At 36.2% G+C, this 13,177-nt stretch overlaps 3 protein-coding genes and 1 pseudogene across 6 annotated transcripts; 2 read left to right on the plus strand and 2 right to left on the minus strand.

Annotated features, from left to right (window-relative positions):
* Window positions 1–577: 577 nt before the first annotated feature.
* AT1G47880 lies at window positions 578–1,680 on the plus strand (annotated as a pseudogene). Its single transcript has one exon.
* A 1,248-nt stretch (window positions 1,681–2,928) lies between these two features.
* Window positions 2,929–3,337, minus strand: AT1G47885 (Ribonuclease inhibitor; the record flags this gene model as incomplete). The annotated part of the gene is made up of 2 exons (NM_103686.1): window positions 2,929–3,167; window positions 3,253–3,337. The coding sequence occupies 2 exons, from the start codon at window positions 3,335–3,337 to the stop codon at window positions 2,929–2,931; spliced, it is 324 nt and encodes a 107-aa protein (NP_175224.1).
* Window positions 3,338–4,507: 1,170 nt separating this feature from the next.
* Window positions 4,508–7,639, plus strand: RLP7 (receptor like protein 7; the record flags this gene model as incomplete). The annotated part of the gene is made up of 1 exon (NM_103687.2): window positions 4,508–7,639. One exon carries the CDS (start codon window positions 4,508–4,510, stop codon window positions 7,565–7,567), a length of 3,060 nt encoding a protein of 1,019 aa, NP_175225.1. The 3' UTR covers window positions 7,568–7,639.
* Window positions 7,640–7,675: 36 nt separating this feature from the next.
* Window positions 7,676–12,323, minus strand: AT1G47900 (filament-like protein (DUF869)). Of its 3 annotated transcripts, none has more exons than NM_103688.4 (6): window positions 11,934–12,323; window positions 11,469–11,573; window positions 11,043–11,388; window positions 8,690–10,952; window positions 8,549–8,609; window positions 7,676–8,267 (listed from the first exon to the last, which is right to left on the minus strand). In NM_103688.4, exons 2-6 carry the CDS (start codon window positions 11,565–11,567, stop codon window positions 7,872–7,874), a joined length of 3,165 nt encoding a protein of 1,054 aa, NP_175226.1. In that variant the 5' UTR covers window positions 11,568–11,573; window positions 11,934–12,323; the 3' UTR covers window positions 7,676–7,871. The 3 variants fall into 3 exon arrangements, with proteins under 3 accessions (NP_175226.1, NP_001185167.1, NP_001322347.1); NM_001198238.1 differs by having other exon boundaries at window positions 8,549–8,603; window positions 11,934–11,957; NM_001333287.1 differs by lacking the exon at window positions 11,934–12,323 and having other exon boundaries at window positions 11,469–11,658.
* Between the last annotated feature and the right edge of the window lie 854 nt (window positions 12,324–13,177).

The raw sequence follows: 13,177 nt of genomic DNA on the forward strand, positions 1-13,177 counted from the left end.
GGCAAAGCCCGTATCCCATAGGTAAGCATTTTATGGGAAAATGCCATAGGTGAGTCTCATGTGAAGTTGAATGACTAGTTTAGAGCATCTCCATTGAGAATTTATATAGGAGAAAGAAATTCTAAAAAATAAAATGAAAAATTAGAAAAAGGAAAAGATAGGAGAGAAACTTATGGATACTCATTTTTAAAATTGTTTCATTCTGATTGGTTCAAAAATAAATAATAAAAAATTAATAAAACTAATATTATTTTATATAATTGAGTTTCTAACCGATGAAAATGGTCTTAATATACACGGGACATAGATTTTTCTACTTGCCCTCACTAAACTCAAATTTACTTTGCTCACTGAGAACGAGTTTTGTTCTTCGTTTCTAAAATTTTAAACATGATTGCCCATTTGGCGTCAAGGACGAGTTTAGTAGTCGCAATCTAAAAGACTTCAAATCATCAAGTCAATGGAGCTTCAGGCGTTTGTTTTTTTTATATATATCTACAACACTAATTTACCATCACTACTCGATAACTTCCTTTTTTTCTTCAAAAATATTGAAGCTTTCTTATCTAATCAGAAAATGAGGTTCATCCTTCGTTCCATTTGTTTCCTACTCCTCGTTTCAAGTTTTTCTAAACACTTTTGTTTCATCTACACAACACTTGTGTGATTCTGACCAAAGGGATGCTCTTCTTGAGTTCAAGAAAGAGTGTTTGATCCAGAAAACTACTTGGGTTGATTTAAAGTGATTGTTATTCTTGGGATGGCGTGTGATGCTAAGTCAGGCAAAGTGATTGGGCTAGACCTTAGTGACGACTTCCTCCATGGCAAGCTCAAATCCAATAGTAGTCTTTTTAGACTTCGTCACCTGCGTGATCTGAACCTTGGTTACAACAATTTTTCCGGTTCGCCAATCCCAGCTCAGTTTGATAAACTTGTGGGGTTAGAAATGTTGATCGATAATTGAGTTTAGTATGTCTAATAATTATATAAGTAATTATGTATGTTAAGTCAAAGTGTGTGTTTGGTTAAAGAGTCGTGTCTATTAAGTTTAGACAGTTATGTCTTAAGGGTCACAAGAAAGAAGAGTTGCATCTCTTAACTTTCAAACCCGATTGAAGTCTATTTAAATATAAGTTGTATTACTGGAACACAAGTTGTTCATTTTGTCTTTTCTATTGAATAAAACAGAAGTTCTTTTTCATTCAAGTTACGTATTGATCACGATCAATACGAAGTTGATTTTCTCTCTGTTTTACTCTGTTTCTGTTTTGGAGACTTAAGTTTCTAACAAGAAAGACTTGACCTCTTTTGGTCTTCACTTTCAGAACAAAATTCCAACCAAGCTTCTTCAGCTAACCAAGTTGTTGTCTCTCCATCTTTCTTCTTTGGGCTATTTTTACATGCCTCTATCAATTTATAATTCTTTTCTTCATCTACTTGCTCGAAACTTGAGAAACCTTAGAGAATTGGATATGAGTTTCGTAAACATTTATTCATAAATCTCCCATGAATTTTCAAACATGTAGTCTCTAAGATGGCTAAATCTTGAAGACTGTAACCTATTTGGAGAATTTCCAAGCAGTGTTCATCTGATACCCAGCTGAGAGTCCATTAGATTGTACGAAAATCCAAACCTGATAGGCTATTAATATAGTGACTACGCATCTATTAATATATCATGTTTATTGAAATAATTTAAATAATCAAGAGAAACAAATTGATCAAAAGTAAGCAAAAATTAAGCAAAAAAAAGCAAGAAATGAGCATAACATAAGTAAAATTTCTTTAAAAACTGACAAACAAAATTCACATAGTCAAAGTTAAGATTTTAAACAAATACTTCTAACAATCAAATGGATAGGGTGAAAAAAATAAAAGTATTGTCTTCAGCCAAAAGTTAAATTTTTGTCAAGCCCATATTTATGTAAGATTTCAAAGTTGTATGTTATTTCATTTTTGGATCTAAATATAATATTGTAAAGTCATAGTAGAAAACCATAGACCATGGGCTATTAAACTTGTCGGCCCAAATGTTATTTTTTTGTCTATTATAAAGATGTTGAAGTGTAATTATGTATTTTTATTTGCAATATTGTCTTAAAGTGTTTTTCATAATATTGGCTGAGTAAACAAAAACAAAAGTACATATAACATAACAACGATAATCTTGTGTCCGACAATGGCTTTGTTGGAGACCTAGTGTTTGTTTGGAACCTTTGGACGATGCTTTTGTGAGAAACAGATCCATTCTCATACAGAATCGTCCTCGCCGGACACTCTTCTCCGGTCTCGTGGCACACTTGCCAATTTTTCTGTACGTCTTTCCCCATTCGTACTATTCCAAGGAGATATTCCTACATAACTTATTCTAGTTAACAAATGCTTGAATTATATAGTTTTGCAGGAGTTAGTGATCGAAGGTCGGTTGATCCGCTCGGATAATACAATCAATCACATCTCCGTTGAGGCTCTTTTCAAACAAAAAGAAAGTCAAAACAATTAAACTAATTTTGCATAATTGCATTTGTATATGTAACAAAAAAAATGAGAAATAAATAAAACCAAGAGTTTATTACTTACGTAAATAGTAGAAACTGGGATAATTGAAACTCCAAGTTGAATGAAGAACTGACTCATGATAAGGACATCATTAGTGAGTTCAAACTCTTCATTTTCCTATGATTTAATACGAAAAATAATTGATTTAACTTTCATAGCACAAAATAATAGCAAGTCGACGAAATTGAGAAGACATTATATTACTGGAAAGATCTAAGCTAGCCACAACAACAGTTGATATTAAGAAACAATGGAATTTCTCTTAAAATATAAGAATACAAAAATCATTATAAATAAGAGTCCAAAAAACAAATGTTGAGATCTGGAGTTTACAATATTAATGTCTACCCCAAACCTGCCAACCCGCTTCTAAAGTGTTGATATCCGCAGTATCATATGATCCAGATGCCAACTAAATTTGTGAGAGGCTAAAGTCATGGGACGATACAAAAGAGAACTCATCATCAGAGTCTCTAAACACTGAGGAATTGAGCCGTGGAGATTGTTGTCTAATAGATCTAGGGCGTATAGAGAGTTGAGTCCACATATTGACTGAGGTATCTCTCCGGTGAAGTTATTATTGAATCCCAAAAAAATATTTGAGAGACCTGGACGTGATGAAGAGTGGTCCTTGGAAAGCGTCAACACCACCGCAACCTGAACCGCTGGAGACTAATGAAGAAGAAGAATCACTGAGTTGGGTAGCAGCAGGTTTAGGCTTTGCACCTGGAGTTGTATTTGGACTGGATATGGCTTCATACAAGCATGAGTGGTTCATGAATAATTTTGGCCGCAACAAGCAACAGAGCACCAGAACTCGTTAAGTCACTCATCGATCATCGTCCTTCCTTAACGCATTGTTGTTATGTTCATAAATAATTTGTTGTATTTCAAATAATAAATAATTTGTTGTATTTGATGAAATCAAGTTTTATGTATAATAAAATATCATGTTTTGAACTATCAGGAAACCAAAGACTTACAATAAAAAGTTAGTTCATAGGTTTTAATATGTTTTCGGTTTTCCATTTTCCACATTGTTGCTGAATAATAGAAAAGTTTTTTTTTTTTTTTTTAAAGTTATTGTTTAGTGAATGCAATATTACATTCTTGATTAATTTAATAAGAAAACATCAGCATTAACATGCATGTGTCGTTTGATAAACATGTAAGTAACAAGAGGAGTAGATGTGCAATGTGCAAACATGGACTTATCGAGGAGATTATATCAGGTTCAATGAGACGAGTCACGGCCATATTGTCTTGGTTGTTCCTTGGAACCCAAGCAACAATATTAGATCAACCGTACCTAGATCCAGACTACATTGCCATGAAATCTGATTATTCAGATCTTCAAAATTATTGTGAACGGTGGCATTTTGCAATCCTCATCCATGGAGACTACAGGTCGATCATCAAAATCACTCTATAGTTAATGGGTTAATAGCGTCCTTGATTATAATAGTCGTTAGCTAAGCTTCGTTGAGAGAAAAAGAGGTTTTGTGAGAGATAGAACGTAACGTTTTGTGATATTAGCCAACGGGCAGCGTCAATATTGAGTTTTCAACCTCGCCAAGTCTACAAGTTTTGTTTCGTTTTTGTCTTTATCTTTTAAAAGATGTTGAAACTACACATATTAATCTTTCTTTTTCTGTCTACATATATTTAATCTTGGCTCATAAAGAAATTAATTTTCTTTATAACGTACATTGTGGGAAGCAATGCAAATTTTGAAAAGTCAATATTGACGTTGGTTTTAGGTTTGAAATTGGCTAGAGGACGACTTGGAAAGCATTTCATGGAAAAAAATGCTACACGGCACTTATATTTTTTTACTTTTCCTCACGAAACTCCAATTTTCCTTTGCTTATTGATAATGATTTTTCTATAATTCTAAATAAATTGCTCTTTTAACTTTCCATCAAAAGACTTCAATTTATCAAAGTCTATGGAACTTTATGTTTTCTTTATATATGTAGTCGGGAAGACACTTCATAAAAAGATCCAAAACACTAATTTACTATTATTATTCGGAAAACTTTGTTTTTTCACAAATATAAAAGTTTTCATATTTAGTGAGAAAATGAGCTTCCTTATTCGTTCCATCTGTTTCCTTATCCTCATTCCTAGTTTTCTAATCACGTTTGTTTCAGCTACGCAACACTTGTGTCATTCCGACCAAAAGGATGCTCTTCTTGATTTCAAGAATGAGTTTGGGATGGTTGATTCAAAATCATGGGTGAACAAAAGTGATTGTTGTTCGTGGGATGGTATCACGTGTGATGCTAAGTCGGGAAACGTGATCGGGCTAGACCTTAGTTCTATCTTCCTCTATGGCCAGCTCAAATCCAACAGTAGTCTTTTTAAACTGCGTCATCTCCGTGATCTAAACCTCGCTAACAACAATTTCAACAATTCGCCAATACCAGCTGAGTTTGATAAACTCACAGGGCTAGAAAGACTTGACCTCTCTCAGTCTTCACTTTCAGGCCAAATTCCAATCAATCTTCTTCAGCTAACAAAGTTGGTGTCTCTCGATCTTTCTTCTAGTGATTTTTTCGGTGATGAATCTTTTCATTATTTATCCATTGATAAATCTTTTCTTCCTCTACTTGCTCGAAACTTGAGGAACCTTAGAGAACTAGATATGAGCTACGTAAAAATTTCTTCAGAAATCCCCGAGGAGTTTTCAAACATACGGTCTCTAAGATCTCTAAATCTTAATGGCTGCAACCTATTTGGAGAATTTCCAAGCAGTATTCTTCTGATTCCCAACTTACAATCTATTGACTTAGGGAACAATCCTAATCTGAGAGGCAATCTTCCCGTTTTTCATGAAAACAACTCTTTGCTAAAGTTGACCATTTTGTACACATCCTTTTCAGGTGCCATACCTGACTCCATTAGTAGCCTAAAAAATTTGACCTCTTTGACCCTTTCCGTTTCTTATTTCTCTGGGAAGATTCCATTTTCACTTGGGAATCTTTCCCATCTCTCCCATCTTAGTCTCTCTTCTAATAATCTTATTGGTGAAATCCCATCTTCAATTGGCAATCTAAACCAATTGACCAATTTTTATGTTGGTGGTAACAAGCTTAGTGGAAACTTGCCAGCTACGCTAAGCAATTTGACCAAACTAAATACAATCTCTCTCTCTTCCAACCAGTTCACAGGTTCCCTTCCACCTAGCATTAGCCAACTCTCTAAACTGAAGTTCTTTTTTGCTGATGATAATCCTTTTATAGGAGCCATTCTTTCACCCCTACTCAAGATTCCCTCATTGACTAGGATCCATTTGAGTTATAACCAACTCAACGACCTTGTTGGGATTGAGAATATCTTTATGTTACCTAATTTAGAAACCTTTTATATTTACCATTACAATTACACCAAAGTCCGTCCACTTGACTTAAATGTCTTCTCGTCTCTCAAGCAGCTAGGCACATTATATATCTCACGCATCCCCATTTCAACCACAAACATCACTTCTGATTTTCCATCAAATTTGGAATATTTGAGCTTAAGAAGCTGCAACATCACTGACTTCCCTGAGTTCATAAGAAAGGGGAGAAATCTACAGATTCTAGATCTTTCCAACAACAAAATCAAAGGTCAAGTACCAGACTGGTTGTGGAGAATGCCAACGTTGAATAGTGTGGATCTTTCTAACAACTCGCTCAGCGGTTTCCATGTATCCGTAAAAGCATCTCCCGAGAGTCAACTCACGAGTGTAGACCTAAGCTCAAATGCTTTTCAAGGACCACTCTTCCTCCCGTCCAAGTCTCTCAGATATTTTTCTGGTTCCAACAATAACTTCACCGGAAAGATACCTCGATCAATATGTGGACTAAGCTCTCTAGAGATCCTAGATCTATCAAACAACAACCTCAACGGCTCACTCCCTTGGTGTTTAGAAACTCTTATGAGTTCTCTTTCAGATCTAGATCTCCGTAACAACAGCCTCAGCGGAAGTCTTCCTGAAATATTTATGAATGCCACGAAGTTAAGGTCACTTGACGTCAGCCACAACCGAATGGAGGGAAAGCTTCCTGGTTCTCTTACTGGTTGCTCTTCTCTGGAAGTTCTAAATGTGGGAAGCAATAGAATCAACGACATGTTTCCCTTCGAGTTGAATTCTTTACAGAAGCTTCAAGTTCTTGTCCTCCACTCTAACAAGTTTCATGGCACATTACATAACGTTGATGGGGTTTGGTTTGGATTTCCTCAGTTGCAAATCATTGATGTATCACATAATGACTTCTTCGGTATCTTGCCATCTGATTACTTCATGAACTGGACTGCGATGTCCTCCAAGAAAGATAATAATATAGAGCCAGAGTACATTCAGAATCCTAGTGTATACGGTTCCTCACTTGGCTACTACACTTCACTTGTCTTGATGAGTAAAGGAGTATCAATGGAGATGGAACGTGTCCTTACAATCTACACGGCCATCGATTTATCAGGGAATCAACTACATGGAAAGATTCCTGATTCTATTGGTCTGCTGAAGGAGCTTCGAATTCTGAACATGTCAAGCAATGGTTTTACAGGCCACATCCCATCTTCTTTAGCAAACCTGAAGAATCTTGAGTCACTCGACATATCCCAAAACAATATCTCTGGTGAGATTCCTCCTGAGCTCGGGACTCTCTCTTCTCTCGCGTGGATAAACGTTTCACATAACCAGCTTGTAGGTTCCATACCACAAGGCACACAATTTCAACGGCAAAAATGCTCTTCCTACGAAGGAAACCCCGGACTTAATGGTCCTTCTCTTGAGAATGTTTGTGGACATATCAAAGAGTCAACACCAACACAAACCGAACCGTTGGAGACAAAAGAAGAAGAAGAAGAAGAATCATTTAGTTGGATAGCAGCAGGTTTAGGCTTTGCACCTGGAGTTGTATTTGGACTAGCGATGGGATACATAGTGGTTTCATACAAGCATCAATGGTTCATGAAGACTTTCGGACGAAGCAAGCAACAGAACACCAGAACTCGTTAAGTCAGCCATCGATCATTTTTCCATTCTTGTTGTTATGGTCATAAATAATTTGTTGTATTTCATGTAGAAAAGACAAGCGTGTAATAAAATATCACGTTTTGAACTATTAATACTAATACGTTAGTACTAGTGTTGAGGGAATGCAATAAGACACCATCAGTATGAAAATGCACAAGTCGTTTGATAAGCAGGTAAGTAACAAAAAGATCCCAAACGAAAATATTCTCCAAGTATTTTGATCACATTTCATCTCATGTACACATACACACAAGTTTCTCCCCACTTTTATTTTTAAAGGCTTTAATTAATAACCTGATTTGGAGGAGAAGAACCTGCTTATTCCTCTAGAGGCTTTCTCTGGGGTCGCGTTAGTAGATGAACCTGACCTTGAGAGCCTGGAACCCACTCGTGATGGCGATGTCGTCGTATCGCTAGTCTCTGAATCAGAGGGGCATTTTGGAGACTCCATAAATCTAGGAACCTCGTTAACCGAATCTCCTTCGTCTACTACGGCATAGTTCTTTGGGACTGAGGTAGTGGTGGTGCCTAGTTCCTCTTCTTCAGAATAGGACTCATTTCGAGTTTGTGGTGACCTCATTTGCTCAGGTTGTGGCCGAAATGACTTCAGCTGCTTCCCCAACACAAATATGGTTTCTTGACACTCGGCTAACTTCTCTGCTGCTGCCGATAGCTCTCTCTCCTGTATAATATTTTTCATGTTAGTTTTCTCTTTTACTCAAAAGCTTCAAAGTCCTATGAACTCAGGAATTCATGCGTGTAGATTCTCTTATATATGTGTATGCTTGTGTTTGTTTTTTATGTCTGTGATTGGATATGTACATGCACCTAAACTGATTGCATGTAGTATGGTGAACAATGAATAAGTAGATGATATATGAGCTACGAATCAAAATGCAGAAAAAGCTGAAAAATCAGAAGCAAAACATAACTCGCATTGAATAGAGTCTGCGAAAACATTACCTGTTTGCTCTTGATATCAGCTTCTTCATCATCCTCAGCAACCAAAGAAGTGTTTCTGTGTCTGAGAAAAAAGTGAAAATATAGACATGTAAAAAGCAGTAAGTAAATTCAGGCTCTTACATATTCTGGTAAAGATGATACCTTTGAATATGTTCTTCAAGTTCATGGCACCTCAGAATGGCTTCTTGGTGGTTGCATTTTTCATCCTCAAGCTCGTTCTCCAACTTCTGTATCTTTTCCTTAAGCTGGTTCACATCGATCTCTAAATCAGCTGCACGTGATTCAAGTGATCTATATGACTCAGTCATACATCTGAGTTGAGTATCCGCCAATCTGTTTGACCTCTGAGCTGAATCAAACTGTGATCTAATGTCAGCTAACAGCTGCTCAGATTCTTGTAACTGACATTTCAGCCCCTCGATATCCACAGCCATCTTTTCTTTTTCTGATCTCAGTTCTTCTATTTCCTGTAATTTGGAATCTGATTCATACCCTGAAACTCTGTTTTCATCACATGGAACCCCTGGCTCGTTGTGGACACATCCATTTTGATATATTTCCTGAGATGAATCTTTATCTACAACCTTGCTCTCGGGTAATGCAACCTTGTCTATGCAATCTGGACTCAGAGTTTCAACCTCAGAGGAAGCTAGACCCCTAAAACTTACCTTTCGCTCCATCGCCTCGTTGAAGACATTAGCAAGATTCGAAACAAAATCGTCCAAACTTTTATCACCGCTTAAAACATGGTTGAACGTGACGGAGAAGCCCTCAATCAGCTCAACAAAATCATTTCCCTCAATAGAGGTGTCCTGACCTGCCTTTACCTCATTTCTTAGCAACAAAACAAAATCATGAATCCGAGATACAGCATTTTTCAAATCTTGGTGAATGCTCTGCAGCTTTTGTTCTGCCAAATGACAATCTTCAACCAGATTTTGTTCTGGACATAAATCTGACACTTCTTCAGGATGAACATGCACCTCAGAAGGCTTTTCCTGGTCCATACAAGCATTCACATCTTGCAAAATGCATTTTATATCCCCCACTATCTTTTGTATGTCAGCATCAGGAGATACAGATTCAAGAACCTTTGATAATCTAGATCTAAATTTCATCACTGCTGGACTACCTCTATCGGAATCCTCAAGGTCGGTATGAGCATCAAGAATCACCATTTCTGACTTTTGATCACCTGAACCATCTTTAGAATCTATACTACCATTACTGCTAGATAGATTTGGTAAACAAGCTAACTTCTCCATTTCTAGAAAATCATCCATAAGCTCAACATGACTATTAACACTCTCAACCCTCTCCAAGGCTGCCATGTCCTTCTCCTTCTTGATCTGTTGTGATGGGTTTGTTGACAGAGATCCGCTGCAGCTACCAGAGTCGTCATTCCCATCTTCAGAAACAGAGATTGAGCTTGATGGATTGCTCGTATTCAGATTTGGACACACTTCAAGTGAGGACTTCTGAGAATTATTTTGCTGCAGTTGAGCTTCTAAGCTTTGAAGCTTACTTGTGCTCTGAGCACAAAGATTCCGTGACTCCAACAACTCACTATTCCGCTTTGCCAAGGCTTCTTTCAGCATTTTTGTCTCTTCTTCCATTGCAAGTAAACGCTCTGTTAGAAATTCATTTTCCTTTTGGAATTTCTGTGCATTATCGAGAGAGAACTCAGACCCAGTTGACGAGTATCCTCCTGGCGACTTGCACGGACTAGAGACCTTGACAGGAGATCTCTTTTGTCGGGCATCACCACTATCCCTGCCTAAGTTCTCAACCTCAAGCTTCATTTGAGCAAGTGCAGCTGGGCCTGGCAACTTCTTTCTCACAAGACTTCTCAGTCTCTGGCATTCTGCTTCCAACTTAGCTATTTTCTTTACTCCTTCCAAGTGTTGCTTATTAGCAGATTCTGCAGATCTAATACACATGTTCTTTTCTTCGTTTCGTATCTCTAGCTCTTTAGAAACAACATGGACTTCATACTTAAGAGACTTTATTTCTCTTTCACACATTTCCAGATTGCTCTTCAGGGTCTCGATCTCGGCATCAGCTCTTGACTTCTCCTCACTGACTTTTACCAGCATGTTGGACCGCTCCTGTAAAGTTCTAGATAAAGCATCACTATCCGCTGCAGACCTAAGTAACTCTTGTTCATAGTCACACATCCTCTTTTCAAACTCCATGGTCATTTTTTCAATTTGCTTGGTCTTGCTTAAAGCAACATCATGCAGTTTCACTTCATGGTCTTTCTTCAAGTTCCTTATCTGCCTCATACATTCTTTCAATGCACCATCTAAATGCGCTGCACGATCCTCAGCTGTGAGTTTCGAAAGAGTAACAGACTCCAACGTGTTTTTCAATGCCAAAGCTTCCGCGTCAGCTTTTTCCCAACCTGCAACAACAGCAAAAAGCTATAACACTTTACTCTCTACATTACAGCTTAAAACATTCACTGGTGACAAGATAAAAAAAGTTAAAATACCTGAAACAGCATCTTCAGCAACCTTAGAGTGCTGCTTCACTAAAGCCTCTTTAGTAACAATTTCCTCATTAGCAACAGAAAGTTTTTCATTCAAATCCTCAACATCTTCATTAAGTTTCTGCACTTGTTCTTCATACTCATGAACCTTCTCATCATAAGCATCAATCTGTTCTTCAAAATCCTTAACTTGCTCCTCATAACTCTCAACTTGATTCTCATAAGTTTTAACTTGAACATCGTAACCTTTAATCTGAACATCATAACTCTTTATTTGTTCCTCCAAACCAGTGAAATGTGTATACTGCTCCACAGATATTTGCACATACTTTGGCTTCTTAATAGCTTCCTGTTTCCCAAAATAACCAAATAAAATGTTCATCAAATCTAGTCACAATACAAGTAAATGTCAGAGAGTAAAAAAAAAACCTTATCAATCTGAGAATGAGAAGCATCAGCTGCAGAATCAATCACTAAGATTGATTTATCAGACGCCTTTTTCTTCCACGGCCAGCTTCGTCGGTCCATTGCAATCTATATAAATTAATCACATTGTTTTCAAACAGATCCGAAGAAAAACCCTAATAAAGTCTGATAATCATTTTTTTTTTTTTGCTGAATGAGGAAAAAAGATAAGGTAATCTGAGAGATGCATCGTCAAAAAAGTAGGTTACTAAATTAGGAAAAACAACAAGGTAAAGTAAACTTGCCGACACACAAAAATTGAAGAGAAAATAGCAAAACTAAATTAAACTCTACGAAGCTTAAAAAAACTACTGTAATCGAGTTTTGAATTTAAGCATCACAAAGTTAAGAACACACATGACGAAAACAGAACAAGAGGATGTTTTTTTTTATGTTCGGGGAGAAAAAAAACAGATGGTTAGAGCTTACATCGGAGAGAAATGTAGCTTTGGTGATAGATTTGTTGTTTGTTTCTTCGAAGTTTAAATGAGTTTGTACATGCGATTTTTTGGTAATGGAGATCTGGAATCGAGTTTTTAATCACTCAGTGCTTGGATTTGGAGCTGTTGAAGAATGCGGCGTTGAGTAGTCGTAAATCGGAACCCTACGGTTGGTTTTACGGCGGCGGAGGCGATGAAGTGGTGGCTGAGCTTGAGCAAATGGTTTTTTTTTTTTTTTTTGGTTTTTGTTATCAGTCTCTTGGTTAAATGTGTCAAAATTTTAAAGAACGTTGCAGCATAAAGCTCCAAAAGAAAAGCATCTTCTTTCTTCTTCTTCTTTTTATTTTGTTTTGTTTTTTGTTTTCAATAAAGCATCTTCTGTTTTTTTTTAATGAAAAAATATTTGAGAGGAAAAATAAAATAAGTAATAAATTTGATATGAATAAATATGTTTTATCTGGTAATAATAAATATGGAAATAAAGGGCCCATAGCTCTACCTAACACATTCAACTCAAAAAGAGTCTTTGGCATTTGGTTAACTGATGATGATATTGATACCATTTGGCAGTTAAGTAATTAGAAGAAAGACGTTATGACTAATATGTGTTGGAAGGTTTGCTGAATTCTAGCTGAAAAGTAGCAGAAGAACAAGACAAATGTAGATAAATTTTTTTTTTTTCTAATTAGGTGACTTTGGAAGTGTGAAGAAGTGGTTATTTTAAAACATTTTGGTTAAATTTTTGTATATGTTCATGTAGTTTTCTATTTCTACAAAACTACATGAACATGTGATTCAGCTAAATCTCGTATCTTCCTACTCATTATAAGTAACTAAATTGTCCTAAACATATAATTATTCCAATAAATATGTATATAGTACGAGAAATGAAAGGCACAAATAAATGAGGTCGGATAATATGTCTCGAATGGACAACCCTACTTTTTATAATTTATAATACAGAGTTTAATTAATAAAGTATTTATTTGTTCAAATTTTCTAACGAGATGAGAGAAATAATTCAATTTCAGAAGGAAGAACACTGTTTTATTAATATTAACTGAAATATAGTTACAAATATACATCTTATCAATCTGTAAACTAGTCGTAGTATCAGTTATTCAACTATACACAAAATTTATTATTTTGTTAGTCAACTAATCTTTTAGATTTCACATGATTTATCTATTGTCTTTTAAACCTTAGCTGATTTGTAAGAAATCAGCATAGAAT

This window comes from Arabidopsis thaliana (genome assembly GCF_000001735.4).
Source record: "Arabidopsis thaliana chromosome 1 sequence".
Classification (NCBI taxonomy): Eukaryota; Viridiplantae; Streptophyta; class Magnoliopsida; order Brassicales; family Brassicaceae; genus Arabidopsis; species Arabidopsis thaliana.